Below are 15,960 nucleotides of genomic sequence, written 5' to 3'. Positions count from 1 at the left end.
GGTTTTTCTTTCCTTTTTTTTTTCCTTTTTTAAATGACAAACGTATCTGTCAAACTAGTGTTGCATCAGAATTCCTTGGCGGCATTACCATTTCTGTGTTCACCTCCAGAGTATCTGATTTAGTAGGTCCTGCCTGGAGCCTTCTACTTTACATTGATAACTTCCCAGGAGATGTTAAAAATGCTAGTCTGGAGTCCTTCTACACCGCAGGAGTGTTCCAGTCATCTCTTCAGCCGCTAGGCCACTGCTGGGACCTGGGTTATATACCAGGCCTAGCAGTGCGTAAAGGATCCGGTGTTGCCCCCGCTGCAACTTAGATCAAAAATGAGGCCCCTGGGAACCTCCATATGCCACAGAGAGGCAGAAGGAAAAAAAAAATTACAGCCACTGGCAATGACTTAGATTAAAATAGACTATCTGAAGTTTTCTTCCTTCATCTGTTACTATTTGAAGGTGCACTTAACACTATTTTCCATTTACTGTGGAAATTATTATTGGAAAAAAAATCATAAAACTACCATTGACATTTTACTTACCTCTCTTCCTTGAAACTATCTTTTTCCAGATCTATCTCCAACCCGACTGTCCTGACCTGCAGTACTTCTAGTACAATTTCCTGGTGCATGTCACTTAATACTTAAAGCTCTTTCTGACCAAAAATTAACCTGCCATAAAGTGGCTCCCCACCCCATTTTCCTTTCATTATGGTAAGCAGCACCAGTATCTATTTATAGAGTAAGCTAGAAATCTTGGGAGTTCCCATTGTGGCACAGTGGAAACAAATCCGACTAGTATCCATGAGGATGTGGGTTCGATCCCTGGCCTCTCTCAGTGGGTTGGGGATCTGGCATTGCCATGAACTGTGGTATAGGTTGCAGATGCCCTAGCTTGGGAACTTCCATATGCCATGGGTGTGGCCCTAAAAAGCAAAAAAAAAAAAAAAAAAAAAAAAAAGAAAGAACTTTTGGAACTATTCTCTCTTCTGCTCCTTTCTCCAACTTTCAATTGATCACCAGTGTCATGTGTAATAAGTTTGTAATTATATAGTGACATTATCCTTGCAAGTGTCTAAGCTTTATCAGAACAGAGACTATGCTTGTGGTTTTTGTTTAACTCTCAATCCCCAATAATTAGTATATTTGATATCAAATGGCTATTTTTGAACAAATAGATGAATGAATGAAAGAATGAGTTCCCCTGCCACTTTTCTGATTGAGGCTTTCATATGGGAGTTATGACATCATTTCAAAAGCTTTGCTGTCTTTGCCTCATAGAAGGATGAAGTTGAAACTCTTCAGTGTGGTCTTTAAGACTTTTGCAACCTGCTATAGTCTCCCTTTCCAGCCTGAACGTCATGGACTTCCCTCCATGGGACATCATCTGCACATCCCTGAATACACAGCCTTTTCACATCTCTGAACCTTTACTCAGGCAACGCCCCCTTTCTGGAATCCTCATCCTCATTAGTGTTTTAACTCTTGGCACGCTCTTCAAGCTTTCTGATCCTCTAGGCAGAATGCATTGCTCCTCCATTTGTGATCCTTCAGTGTGCTGAGTATCCCTCCAAAGTTGGACTGGAACATGTATGTTCCCTTGAAAACTAAGTATGCCATTGTTGTAGAGAACTTCCCAGTGCCAGCAACTCCTATGAGTGCCTTGCAATTCATTCCTGTCATAAGTGAGTGATTGGCAGTATTGGTGGCTGGGTCCACCTTTGGTAGATATTGGTCCAATGCTGGACGACTAAAACATTTTAACACATGTCACTACTTCCTCTTGGCAGTGATGCCACACTTCCTTGCATGTCTGTAATTGTGGATATCCACCTGCATGTGAACTGCCCTTTCCTTCTAAGGTGGTTCTTTTTACTTCTCTCCATATGGTCTCTCCTCCCCACTTCTGTTTATCTAACTTTGAGACCAAAAGCGGCAATGTCAATCTTTCTGTGTCCTGATTTATTTACCTGTAAGGCCACAAGGTACCTGTATACATTCCATTTCATTAAGATAAGATTGATTTAAATATAAAATGCAGTATGCTTTGTCGTGTTTCCCTGAAAGTGCTTCAAAATGAAGTGCATTTTCTTTTTCTTTTTGGCCATGCCTACAGCATGTGGAAGTTCCCAGGCTAGGGACTGAACTCGTGCCATCGCAGCAACCTAAGCCGCAACAGTAACAACCTGGGAGCCTTAACTCACTGTGCCACAAGAGGATTCTGAAGTGCATTTTCATTTCATTAAGTTCTGGAGTGTTGAATGACAGGAAGAAAAAGAAATTTAGGTGAAAGAATTAGTGATAGAAAGGGTTAGAAAGGAAGGAGTTACAGATTGGGAAGTCCATGAGATAAAACTTGGGCTTCACAGTAGAATCAGACCTCAAAGGTTAAGTGTAAGAATTTGAAGAAGAGGAGAAAGAGGGAAGATGGAGAGGATTTTAAAAGGAGAAATACATTAAATAGAAGACAATTTTGCACTGTAAGAATTTTATTTCAATATGTACTGAGTCATTATTATTTCCTTCTCCCAGTAATAATAGTAGAAACTAGTGGTGACAATAACATGGAATTTTGCAGACGGTAGGAGAATGGGAAAAACAAAACATGTTACCTTAGTGTAAAGGAAGACCTCTGTGAAAAAAATTACCCCTAGAATAAATAGATATCAAAGTTGTATAATCCGTTACTCTTCATTCTTTTCAGTAACCTCAGCACACTTGAAGGTTATTTGTTTATTTACTTGTGTTTGTAGCAGATGGTGCTTGGGTCTTTGCCATCATTGTTTTAGTATTTAAAATATATTAGAAGCTAGAGGTAAATTTTTGAGCATTTTAGAGCTGTGGTTTGAATTCATTTATCTAAGGAAAAAAGGTAGATATTATTAGAGACACACTTTTCCTCACCTCCCTACCTTTGAGGGAAAGTAGGCAGGGAGAAAGCCTCATTAGAGTACAAACCCAAAGGCTTTCTCTGGGGTGCTGCCTCCTCCTGGCTCTAAGTAGCTGTCTTGGTTTCAGGCCTGGAAAATCCACAGTAATCTTTGTCTCAACTGGCCTCTGGCATCCTGTTTCCTCTTTACTCCATTTCCTGCATTTCTATTGCTGGATTGCCCAATGATTTGTGACCTACACCACAGCTCACAGCAACACCAAACATGTCTTTAACCCACTGAGCAAGGCCAAGGATTGAAACTGAGTCCTCATGGATACTAGTCGGGTTCCCTAACCACCGAGCCATGATGGGAACTCCATGATCTTTGAATGCTTAGACTGGCAAACTTGATTGCAGATAAACAGTTGGCAATGTTTTATGTTAAAGTAATCATAAAACCAGGGATCTTTTTGTTTAATTTTAAAATATTTTTTTAAGATTTTTATTTTTTCTATTATAGTTGATTTACAATGTTCTGTCAATTTCTGCTGTACAACAAAGTGACCCAGTCATACATATATACACATATTCTTTTTCTCACGTTATCCTCCGTCATGTTCCATCACATATATAGTTTCCTGTGTTACTTCACTTAGTATGAGAGTCTCTAGTTCCATCCATGTTGCTGCAAATGGCATTATTTTGTTATTTTTTTATGGCTGAGTAGTATTCCATTGTGTAGCTATACCACATCTTAATCCATTCATCTGTTGATGGACATTTAGGATGTTTCCGTGTCTTGGCTATTGTGAGTAGTGCTGCAATGAACATAGGGGTGCATGCATCTTTTTCAATAAAAGTTTTGTCTGGATATATGCCCAGGAGTGGGATTGCTGGGTCATAAGGTAGTTCTATATTTAGTTTTCTGAGGTATCTCCATACTGTTTTCTGTGGTTGCATAGTGCTCATTTTCTTTGAAAGCCTCAACAAACATCACCTGGCTTAACTGGCTATAGTATGGATCACGTTAAAAAGAATTCTTTGGGAGTTCCCTTTGTGGTTCAGGGGAAATGAAGATGCAGGTCTGATTCCTGGCCTCGCTCAATGGGTTGGAGATCCAGCATCTGGCATTCCCATGAGCTTTGATGTAGGTCGCAGACACAGCTCAGATCCTGAGTTTCTGTGGCTGTGGTATAGGCCAGCAGCTGTAGCTTCATATACGCAATGGAATACTACTCATCCATAAAAAAGAACAAAATAATGCCATTTGCAGCAATGTGAATGAAACTAGAGACCCTCATACTAAGTGAGGTAACTCAGAAAGAAAAAGACAAATACCATAGGATAGCACTTGTATCTGGAATCTAATAAATGGCACAATTGAACCTATCTACAGAAAAGAAACAAACCCAGAGTTCCTGTTGTGGCTCAGAAGTTATGAACCCCACTAGTATCCATGAGGACACATGTTCAATCCTGGCCTCGCTCAGTGGGTTAAGGATCTGGCGTTGCTGTGAGCTGTGGAGTAGGCTGGCAGCTGCACCTCTGATTTGACCCCTAGCCTGGGAACTTCCATATGCCACATGTGTGGTCCTAAAAAAATAAAAATAAAAAGAAAAAGAATTCTTCGTAAAATCAGAAGTGTGTGGAATGGAGTAAAGTTTACATTTCCCAAAGGAAGCTCATATACTCTGAGAGGTATCTTCTGTAATTCCCAGGCTCAGGGCTAAGTGTGTCTTAGTCTTATAATAATAAGACACCATTGTTTAATCTTTGCTAAAAAAAAAAAATCCTTGCTACACCCCTGAGAAATGATTATCATTCTTTTGTAAACTTAAAATCAACACCCCCCCCAAAAAAAGCCACTCAGAGATTAAGAAATTTTCTCAAGTTCATACTTTTACACAGTTTTGAAACAAGGATATTTTTGACCCCAAGATTATTGGAGTTTGGCCTATTATTACCATACTATTTATTTCTCAATCAGTAGCTATCAGATGTCAAATAACAAGTTGATAATGTCAACAAATATTGTTAACTGAATGTATGAAAAATGAATAAACTGATGCTGAGTACCTATAAATTCTTCATTATCCTGAGCCTTTCTCATTCCCTGAAAACATGAATTGCTTCTATTGGGGTTTTTTTTTTTTTTTTTGTCTTTTTGTCATTTCTCGGGCCGCTCCCTCAGCTTATGGAGGTTCCCAGGCTAGGGGTTGAATCAGAACTGTAGCTGCCGGCCTCCACCAGAGCTACAGCAACAGCAACGTGGGATCCGAGCCACGTCAGACCTACACCACAGCTCACAGCAATGCCGGATCCTTAACCCACTGAGCAAGGCCAGGGATCGAACCCGCAACCTCATGGTTCCTAGCCGGATTCGTTAACCACTGCAACACCACGGGAGCTCCTTGGTTTTAAGCTTTTGATTGTCTGGGTAAATTTGAAACTGTTGGATCTTTTCTAAAATACCTCTGAGATTCTTTTTTGGGGGTGGGGTGGGGCAAGCTTCACTGTGATTTCTGACTGTAATGATGACACTGGTTATCAACTGAAAGAAAGGAATGGGATTCCTCATAAGACTGTGCTGTATCTTTTTGTTTCTCATGAATCTGAAAAGCCTCTCTGGCTCTGTAGGAGAAACGAGCTTTCTTCTGACTTCTCTACAGGTTTCATGTTCTGTCAGTCTACAGATAGGTCAGTTCAGAGTGAACTTACCCTCCAGATAAATTTTTAAATTTTCTTCCTCCTCCTGCTAAGACGCTGACTCTTCACCCTTTACTGGAGATAAAGACAGCAGAGTTCTTCCTAAAAAAAATAGGACATAGGACGTACATAAAGTTTTGTTGTATATAAATAATGAAATAGAAGTAGTATAAGACTGAGGGTTTTTAAAAAACAGAAAGAGCATATCGTGCTTGAGGGATGGGGTTATACAAGGCCAAAGCTGGGATCTGGTCTTACTTTAGCAGTGGTGGGTAAGTTACAAGATCTAAGCTTCAGAAACCTGACTTGTAAAATGAGTTGGTTGGATTAGATGTCTGTGTATTTTTCTCTTTATTTTCTAGGAAATATCCTCAACTTTATGATATGCCTGTTGGCCTATTTGTTCAGACTAGCAAACTTCTAATTTCTAAGGTTGAAAATGTGTTTTTGTGCGCATGTGTGTTAAACAGAATTAAATAACTCTTTGTTACTTGAAGATAGAAAAGAGGTGTTGATAAAAAAAAGAATATGAACAACCTAACAGTTGAGAGTTAGGCTTCATTTGGTGGACAAAACTGAGGACTTCACCTCGGGAAGGAACATCTCAAGTAACCCTGAGAAAACTGCTCCAAGGGAGTTCCCGTCGTGGCGCAGTGGTTAACGAATCCGACTAGGAACCATGAGGTTGCGGGTTTGGTCCCTGCCCTTGCTCAGTGGGTTAACGATCCGGCATTGCCGTGAGCTGTGGTGTAGGTTGCAGACGCGGCTTGGATCCCGCGTTGCTGTGGCTCTGGCGTAGGCCGGTGGCTACAGCTCCGATTCGACCCCTAGCCTGGGAACCTCCATATGCCGCGGGGGTGGCCCAAGAAATAGCAACAACAACAACAACAACAAAAAGAAAACTGCTCCAAGGACGTGAGGAGGGAGCTAGCATATATGGGAGTTGTGCAACAAAGGGCAGCTAGTAGGAACAAAAGATTACTGTTAATGAAAGAAAACCAGATATCTCAAGGAGTGTAGCCCTTTTGTAAGTATGGGAAGATGCTAGGGTCTGGTCTCAATGAAATCATTCCTGTGATGTGCACCTTAGTTAACTGGGGCCAGTATCCTGTGTTTTCACACCCTGAAGGCTCACCCTTGGGAGTGGCTGCTAGATGGTATTCTTTGTTTCCTTCACGTGTTCCCTCAGGGTTCACCAGCTCACCCTTGGAGTTGGCTCCAATTGCTGATGACTTTGATATCCTTTGTTTACTGATAAGGCAGGCAGTATTTTACTTCTCAGAGGAGATAGCTCTTTGTGGCTTAAGCCCTTTCCTTTCTATCCCTGCCTCTGCATAGTTCCCCCTGGTTGGGCAGTGTGCCTGGGGAGATGCCGTTCTCCCCATCTGACCTTGACCAAGGTTGAAATTTAAAGGGCCAAAGGTCCCTTGAGCAACCTTTACCTTTGCAGATCTCATTCGACTTTAAGTGTAGTTCTTTTAAACCTCCTTTTGTATTAACTGACACTTTAAAACAATTTTTAATTTAATTTTTTGGCCTCACCCTCGGCATGCGAAGTTCCCCAGCCAGGGATGGAACCGTGCCACAGTAGTGGCAACGCTGGATCCTTAACTGCCAGGCTATGAGGAAGCTCCAGTCAACACTTTTTATAAAAGGAGTTTTTGGAAGAAGAAAAGTGTGATAGAGCTCATCTATCCTGTTTCCTTGACCCCCTCGGGTTCTCTGGGAGGTTCTGATAGGCAGTGGATGCGAAGCTTAACAACCTCTACGGGTTGGTTAAGGGGCAGCATCTCAGCAGTCAGGTGTCATTCTCTATGCTCTCTCTCTTTTTAGGGTGACTGTAGAATGAGAATAGAGTTGAGTGTGAGTGACTGATTGTAACACAATTGACCTTAAAATTTTCTCCGGTCCATACTGGAAAGGAATGCAGTGTCAAGATGGAAACAGTTTAAAACTGATAATGAATGCTCACTAGATAATCTGGCTTGCACCAAATAATACACTGTGGTAAGACTGGCCATGGCTCTCTTGCAGATAACAGTTGGCTATTTTTATCCAGCATCCATAAATGCCAAACCCACGGGGAATGAATCTTTCTGTGTGCACTTCTTTACTTGTCCCTTCAGGAGGAGTCTCGGACACCCAAGATTGGATCAGGGCCCAAATATGTAGTATTTGGGGGGGGGGGTTGGTCATGCTGTACTTAATTTTCTTGAGAGAAACAGTTGCGTTAATACTTACTAGTTTAGGGATTTCCTGTCGTGGCAAAGCAGAAACAAATCTGACTAGGAACCATGAAGCTGTGGGTTTGATCCATGGCCTTGCTCAGTGGGTTAAAGATCTGGCGTTGCTGTGAGCTGTGGTGTAGGTTGCAGACGTTGTTCGGATGTGATGTGGCTGTGGCTGTGGCCGACAGCTGTAGCTCCAGTTCAACCCCTAAACCTCCATATGCTGAGGGAGTGGCCCTATAAAGGAAAAAAAAAAAAAAAACGGAAATACTTAACTAGGTTGGAGTAAATAACACAGTACTTAGCACATAGTAGTAAGCATTCAAATATTTGTTGGTGGTATTGTATCAGAAACTGATACTTGATGACACTGATATTGTGAATTTGACACATCAAATTGTGAATTTGAGTCCTAGTGTACAGGCAATCCCCTTTCTTTCTTTCTCTCTCTCTCCATTTTTTTTTGGGGGGGGGTGTCTTTTCTCTCTTTAGGGCCGCACCTGAGGCATATGGAGGTTCCCAGGCTAGGTGTCGAATTTGGCCAGAGCCACAGCAACATGAGATCCGAGCCGAATCTGTGACCTACACCACAGCTCACGGAAACGCCGGGTCCTTAACCCACTGAGCGAGGCCAGGGATTGAACCCTCAACCTCATGGTTCCTAGTCGGATTCCTTTCCACTGAGCCACGACGGGAACTCCTCTCTCTCCTTCTCTTTCTTTTATGGCTGTGATCTTAGAGAGACAGCAGTGAGTGATGGCTTGGAGCGAGATCTTAATTTTCTGCTCAGGAATTGAACGTGAGCAGCCTGGTTGAAAATGGGAATCCTTGCCACTGGAGTAACTAGAAGCTAAAAGCAGAATTGCCCTGATTCTTGCCCCCTCTTGAAAGCAAGAATGTTTCAAGGAGGCAAAGACTGTGAAAACAGGTATAAAGTTTATTGTTAGAGACACATACAACGTGTGGGATAGCACACAGACACAGTTTAAGTCAGAAGCGAAGACGTAACACACACCCTAAAGCGGAGTGTGGGTGCGGGCGTCCCCCCTCAACGAGGAGCCCACCAGAGAGGTGGTTTAAATCACTTATATAGCACAGTTTCCAGGTCTTTGTTTTAGCCAACTATCTTGTTTTATTTCTCATACCTGCCTGGACACAGGACCCTTCTGGATATGCTGAAGCATCTTTTGGCAAAGATGGATTCCAGAGCAAAGGGTGAAGGGACAGTATCAGGACTTATTAAGGCCTGGTGCCCCCTCCCTTTTTGACCCCTAGGAGTCTTACTGTGCATGTATACTTGGGGAGGTCTCCTTGACCCTAGGAGTGATTGAAGTGGTCATCTTACCTTTCTACTCCAGCAGAGCTCAGCTCCTGCCATTAACTTTTTCCTTGAATTGTCAGAGAGAAACAAGCCCCAATTTACTTGGCTTAACAAGTCCCAGCTGTTCTCAGCCTAGGGGCCCATCTCTCTCCTACCTTAGCTGCATTCCCGGCATATGGAAGTTCTTGGCCAGGGATTGAATCTGAGCCACAGCTGTGACCTATGTCACAGCTAAGGCAATGCCAGATCCTTTAACCCACTGTTCTGGGTTAGGGATTGAACCCATGACTCCACAGCAACCTGAGTTGCTGCAGTGGGATTCTTAACCCACTGCACCACAGTGGGAACTCTGCTCTCTACTTCCTTTCACTCTTTCCAGGGGCTACATGTGACAGAGTTTCTTTCTTTTTTTGTCTTTTTGCCATTTCTAGGGCCGCTTCTGCAGCATATGGAGGTTCCCAGGCTAGGGGTCGAATCAGAGCTGTGGCTGCTGGCCTACGCCACAGCCACAGCAGTGCAGGATCCGAGCCCCGTCTGTGACCTATACCACAGCTCACGGCAATGCCGGATCATTAACCCACTGAGCAAGGCCGGGGATCAAACCCAAAACCTCATGGTTCCTAGTTGGATTCGTTAACCACTGCGGAGTTTTCCTTCTTTAATGGAAGATATTGATCATAGGGGGATTCTGGTGATAATCTGTGGATAGAGTCCATCCTACTCTTAAGATGAACTACTTACAACAACCACCCTTTCAAAGATAGGCTAGGGAAATTATCCTTGTATAAAATTTAATAAGTACTATACATGCAAAGTAAACACATGTTTCCATATGAGTATTCACTTAAAAGTATTTTTTTCCTGTTTTAGGGATGTGCTGGCTACTTTTCAACTAGCACGCGTCGTCATACCAAATTTTATACGGATGCAGTGGAAGCTGTAAAAGACATCCCTAATGGTGCAACAGTGCTGGTTGGTGGTGAGTAATAATGATTTATGTATGGTAGTAACAGCTTTCTTTTTAGCAAAGCAGGGAAATTACAATGACAAGATATATAGAATAGAAAGGTCAATTATTTTATTACTTATCATTTATTCGTGATCTTTTTTTTTTTTTTTTTTTTTTTGGCTTTTCGCCTTTCCTAGGGCCGCTCCCGCGGCATATGGAGGTTCCCAGGCTAGGGGCTGCCGGCCTACACCAGAGCCACAGCAATGCAGGATCCGAGCCGCATCTGAAACCTACACCACAGCTCTCGGCAATGCCAGATCCTTAACCCACTGAGCAAGGCCAGGGACCGAACCCGAAACCTCATGGTTCGTAGTCGGATTCCTTTCCACTGCACCACAACGGGAACTCCTCATGATCTTATTTTTGTTTATTTCTTACATCCTTTAAACATTTTTTTTCTTTAAAAAAAAAAATTTTTTTTTCTTTTAGTGCTGCACCTGTGGCATATGGAAATTCCCAGGCTAGGGTCTAATCGGAGCTGTTGCTGCCGGCCTATGGCAGAGCCACAGCAATGCCTGATTACAGCAATGTCTGCGACCTACACCACAGGTCATGGCAATGCCGGATCCTCAACCCACTGAGGGAGGCCAGATATTGAACCGGCAACCTCATGGTTCCTAGTTGGATTTGTTTCCACTGCGCCATGATGGGAATTCCTTAAATTTTTTTTAAATTTTAATTTAATTTATTTGTTTAGTCTCCTTTACAGCCACACCCATGGCATGTGGAAGTTCCCAGGCTAGGGTTCTAATAGGAGCTGTAGCTCCAATGCTTTTATCTGTTACTTTTTTTTTTTGGCTAAGCTGTGACATGTGGAAGTTCCTGAGCCGGGGACCAAACCTGCACCACAGCAGTGACAATGATGAATCCTTTAACTGTTAGGCCATCAGGGAACTGAACTACTGTCTCACATTCATTAAACTTGCTGCCTGATTTTTATATATTTCTTTGGATTTCTTGACCTTGGTCACAAAATCTAAGGCTTATTCTTAGGACTCCTCTTCATTCATTTATTCATTTATTCAATGCAGCAATCATTGAATTTATTTATTTATTTATTTATTTATTTATTTATGTCTTTTTAGGACCACACCTTTGGCATATGGCGATTCCCAGGCTAGGGGTCCAATCAGAGCTACAGCTGCCAGCCTACACCACAGCCATAGCAACACCAGATCCAATCCACGTCTGTGACCTACACTACAACTCATGGCAACGCCAGATCCTCAACCCACTGGGCAAGGCCAGGGATCAAACCTGCATCCTCATGGATACTAGCTGGATTCGTTTCTGCTGAGCTACAATTGGAACTCCCTCAATTTTTTTTTTTTAAATTTTTTTTGTCTTTTTAGTGCTGTACCAGCAGCATATGGAGGTTCCTAGGCTAGGGGTTGAATCAGATCTGTAGCCGCTGGCCTACACCACAGCCACAGCAATGCCAGATCCAAGCCGCATTTGTGAACTACACCTCAGCTCATGGCAACATTGGATCCTTAACCCACTGAGCGAGGCCAGGGAACCTGCATCCTCATGAATACTAGTCAGATTCATTTCCTCTGGGCCAAGATGGGAACTCCAACGTCAGTTTTTTTTCATTAAACTTTTTGTATGGAGTTCCCATCGTGGCTCTGTGGTTAATGAATCCGACTAGGAACCATGAGGTTTAAGCATTGCCGTGAGCTGTGCAGATGGTCGCAGAGGCAGCTCATATCCCATGCTGCTGTGGCTGTGGTGTAGGCTGGCAGCTACAGCTCTGATTAGACCCCTAGCCTGGGAACCTCCATATGCCACTGGTGCGGCTCTAGAAAAGACAAAAAAAAAAAAATTAAAAAAAGTAAAAAATAAACTTTTTGTTTTGTTTTGTTTTCTTTGGCTGCACCCACAGCATACAGAAGTTCCCAGGCCAGTGATCAAACCCTCGCTACAGCAGCAACCTGAGCTGCAGCAGTGACAATGGCAAATCCTTAACCTGCTGAGCCACACAGGAATGCCTTAAGGTTCAGTTTTGAAGTGGGAAAATAACAGATATGTAAGGTGCAAGAAGAACAATGTGTACCCATGTTAACACATTGAACTTGGCTATACTTATGCATCAAAGGACTTGACAGTCAACTGGTGCTTTATAATGATATGAAACATTTGGATACATCTGTGTGACCATTTATTGAGTTGCTAAGGTATTTCTATGCATTTTACTTGGTAGGTCTAATAATACGCTTGTATACTTTTTTTTTATTAAAAAGAATAACATACATTTCCCTGAAAGAACATTATCTTCAAAAATTGTTTATCTTTTTGGCTTGTTATAGGTTTTGGGTTATGTGGAATTCCGGAGAATCTTATAGGAGCTTTGCTAAAGACTGGAGTAAAAGAACTTACTGCAGTCAGCAACAATGCAGGGTAAGTGGGCATTTTTAAAACAATTGGCTTGAAAGTAATTGCAGTCATCTGTAATATTTAAGTGAAATCTATGAATAAAATGAAAAAATTCCCATTTACACGTGCAATATACTGGGGCATCAAAGATAGTGTTTGTCAAGCTCAAGAGTAGAGGTTACATGTATTCAAACATTTTAGGGACCATTCTTCCTAATTGTAAGTAAAGCACACTTGCATAACCTTTTATTTTAATCTGATGTGATTTTATTTTTCTAAACTTCAAATATGTTGTTAAAGTTAAAATATGTATGTTCAGGAGTTCCCTTCATAGCTTAGCAGTTAATGAACTGGACTAGGATGGATGAGGATGCAGATTTGATCCCTGACCTCGCTCAGTGTGTTAAGGATCTGGCATTGCTGTGACCTGTGGTGTAAGTCATAGACATGGCTCAGATCTTATGTTGCTGTGGCTGTGGCGTAAGTCAGCAGCTGTAGCTCTGACAAACCCCCTAGCCTGAGAACCTCCATATGTCGTGGGTATGGCCCTAAAAAAAAAAAAAAAAAAAAAAAAGATGTGTTCAAATTGAGTCCTGCATTTAAAAATTTAGAAATGTTCTTTTATGTTAAATGTTATAGTAGATCATTATGCAATAATGAAGGAAGATGGACAGGAATTTGAAATCTGTTTATTTTGTTTTGGTTATGCCACTGCCCCACATGATAAATAAAGAATACAATCAATCACCAAAAATGTTGGTAGTCTTGGTAGAAGGAAGAGGGTATACAGTAAGCACTTAAGACAGTAGGATCACATATGGAGGTGGTCAACAGTCAGCCATAAAATTTTAATGATGAATAGCCTTTATGTTTTATATGGTACTCATGCTTCCTGGATTTGAGTGAGTTGTTCTTTTCCCATGTTAGGGAAGTTTTTGGTATTATCTCTTGGAATGTTTTTTCTGTCCCCTTCTCTCTCTCTTCTTCTGGCACCTCTACAATACGGATGTTGGTGCATTTAACGTTGTCCCAGAGTTCTCTGAGACTCTCTTCATTTGTTTTCAATCTTTTTTCTCTTTTCTGTTACTCATTCGTAATTTCCACTCATCTGTCCTCCACCTTGCTTATTCGTTCTTCTGCCTCCTGTATTCTGCTGTTGGCTGCTTCTAGTGAATTCTTCATTTAAGTTATTGTATTTTGCATCTCTTCTTAAGTTTTATGTCTTGTATCTCTTTGGTCAGTGTTTCCTGTAAGTTATCCATCTTTGCCTCTAATTTATTTCCAATGCCTTGCATCATCTTCAGCATCAACAGTCTAAAGTCTTTTTCCTGGAGGTTGAGAAACTCCTCATCACTTAGCTGATTTTCTGGGTTTTTTTCTTTCTCCCTCATCTGTGTTATAGTTCTCTGTCTTTTCGTTTTTGTAGGTTTTTGGTGTGGTGACCTTTTTACAGATAATAGGGTTGTAGCCTCTTGTACTTCTGGAGTCTGCCCCCTTTTGGCTGAAGTCGGTATGGGGGGCTTGCTGTAGGCTTCCTGATGGGAGGGGCTGATGCCTGCCCCCTGGTAGGAGGAGCCAATTCTAATCCCTCTGGTGGGTGGGGCTTAGTCTCTGGATGGGATTAGAGGCAGCTGTGTGCCTGAAGGGTCTTTAGGTAGCCTGTTTACTGAGGAATAGGGCTGTGATCCCACCTGGATTGTTGTTTGCCCTGGGGCTTCTCAGCCTGACTGATGGGTGGGGCCAGATTTTCCCAAAATGGCCACCTCCAGAAAAAGGCAAGCTGCTGAATATTCCCAAGAGCTTTGCTTCCAATGTCCTTCCCTCACAACAAGCCACGTTCACCCCTGTTTTCCCAGTATGTCCTCCAAGAACTGTAGTCATGTTTGACCCAGATTCCTGTGGAGACTTTGCTTTGCCTGGGACCCAGTGCACATGAAAGTTTGTGTGCACCTTTTAAGAATGGGGTCTCCATTTACCCTGTCCTGTGGAGCTCCTGCACACAAGCCCTGCTGGCCTTCAACGCCAGATGCTCCAGGGGCTCTTTCTCCCAGTGACAGATCCCAGCACGTGGGATTTTGATGTGGGGCTCAGAACTCTCACTCCTGTAGGTGAGACTCTGTGAACCAGTTCGTTTCCAGTCTGTGGGACTTCCCACCCGGGAGATATGGGGTTGTTTATATCACATAATCGCCCCTCCTACCTCCTGATGTCGCCTCCTCTTTGCCTTCTGGAGTAGGATATCTTCTTTTTTTTTTTTTTTTTTTTGTCTTTTTGCTATTTCTTGGGCCGCCCCTGCGGCATATGGAGGTTCCCAGGCTAGGGGTCGAATCAGAGCCATAGCCACCGGCCTACGCCAGAGCCACAGCAACTCGGGATCCAAGCCTCGTCTGCAACCTACACCACAGCTCAGGGCAACGCCGGATCATTAACCCACTGAGCAAGGGCAGGGACCGAACCCGCAACCTCATGGTTCCTAGTCGGATTTGTTAACCACTGCGCCACAATGGGAACTCCTAGGATATGTTCTTTAAGGTTTCCGGTCCATTTGGTTGAAGATTGCTCAGGCTTTAGTTGTGAATTTTGTTGTTTTTAGGAGAGAAGTTCGGCTCCAGTACTTCTATTCTGCCATCTTAATCCCATCTCTCCAAATAACCTTCACATTAAGATATATTTAGTTATGAAGGAAAAAGCTGTTTTTATACCAAATGGTAAATTGTCAGTTCTCTTTTAACAATGAAAGATTTAAAGATCTTAAAAAATTAAAAAATTAACTAAGTTGGCAGTTTAGCCTCTTATACTGCAGTTTAGAATAAACAGATTATTTAGGAAACAAAACTGATCCTGCATTTGTGCTCATTTTTTCCTGTGCTGAGTCTTTTGTTTTTATTTGGAAGGATCTGCACTTCTTGTCTACATATTCAGAGCTTTCCATCTTACAGAAGTAAACAATTCATAGGTTTTAAATTACAAGCCCTTCTGGGTAGTGTGATCAATCTCTTGCCCTCCTGTTCTGTCTTGCTGCAGACATGAATCTTCCTTTTGATCAGCATATCCTGCTGACTGATTACCTAGTAGCTACCTCGGATATCACATCCATGATTACCAGATCCACTGTCATGGTTTTGCAGGTCTTGTGTTCAAGGAACCCTTATTTTACTTAATGGCCCCAAAGCACAAGAGTAGTGATGCTGGCAATTAGGATATGCCAAAGAGAACCCATAAAATGCCCCCTTTAAATGAAAAGATGAACATTCTTGACGTAAGGAAAGGAAAAAAAAGCATATGTGGAGGTTCCTAAGTTCTATGGTGAACCTTCTATCTGTGAAATTGTGAAGAAGGAAAAAATAAACTTGTACTAGTTTTTTTTTTTGGCTGTGTCTGTGGCATGTGGAAGTTCCCAGGCCAAGGATCGAACCCAGAGCACAACAGTGACCTGAGCCATTGGAGTGCCAATG

General features: G+C 42.3%; 1 protein-coding gene across 1 annotated transcript in view; it reads left to right on the top strand.

The window, feature by feature from the left end:
* OXCT1 (3-oxoacid CoA-transferase 1) overlaps positions 1–15,960 on the top strand; it is a 145,243-nt gene that overhangs the window by 2,830 nt on the left and 126,453 nt on the right. Inside the window, 2 exon segments of the mRNA NM_213938.1 lie at positions 9,991–10,099; positions 12,439–12,529. Coding sequence (NP_999103.1) covers positions 9,991–10,099; positions 12,439–12,529 — 200 coding nt within the window.

This window comes from Sus scrofa, chromosome 16, assembly GCF_000003025.6.
Source record: "Sus scrofa isolate TJ Tabasco breed Duroc chromosome 16, Sscrofa11.1, whole genome shotgun sequence".
Lineage (NCBI taxonomy): Eukaryota > Metazoa > Chordata > Mammalia > Artiodactyla > Suidae > Sus > Sus scrofa.
Note: the sequence above shows the minus strand (reverse complement) of the source record. Positions and strands in the feature narration are given on the sequence as shown.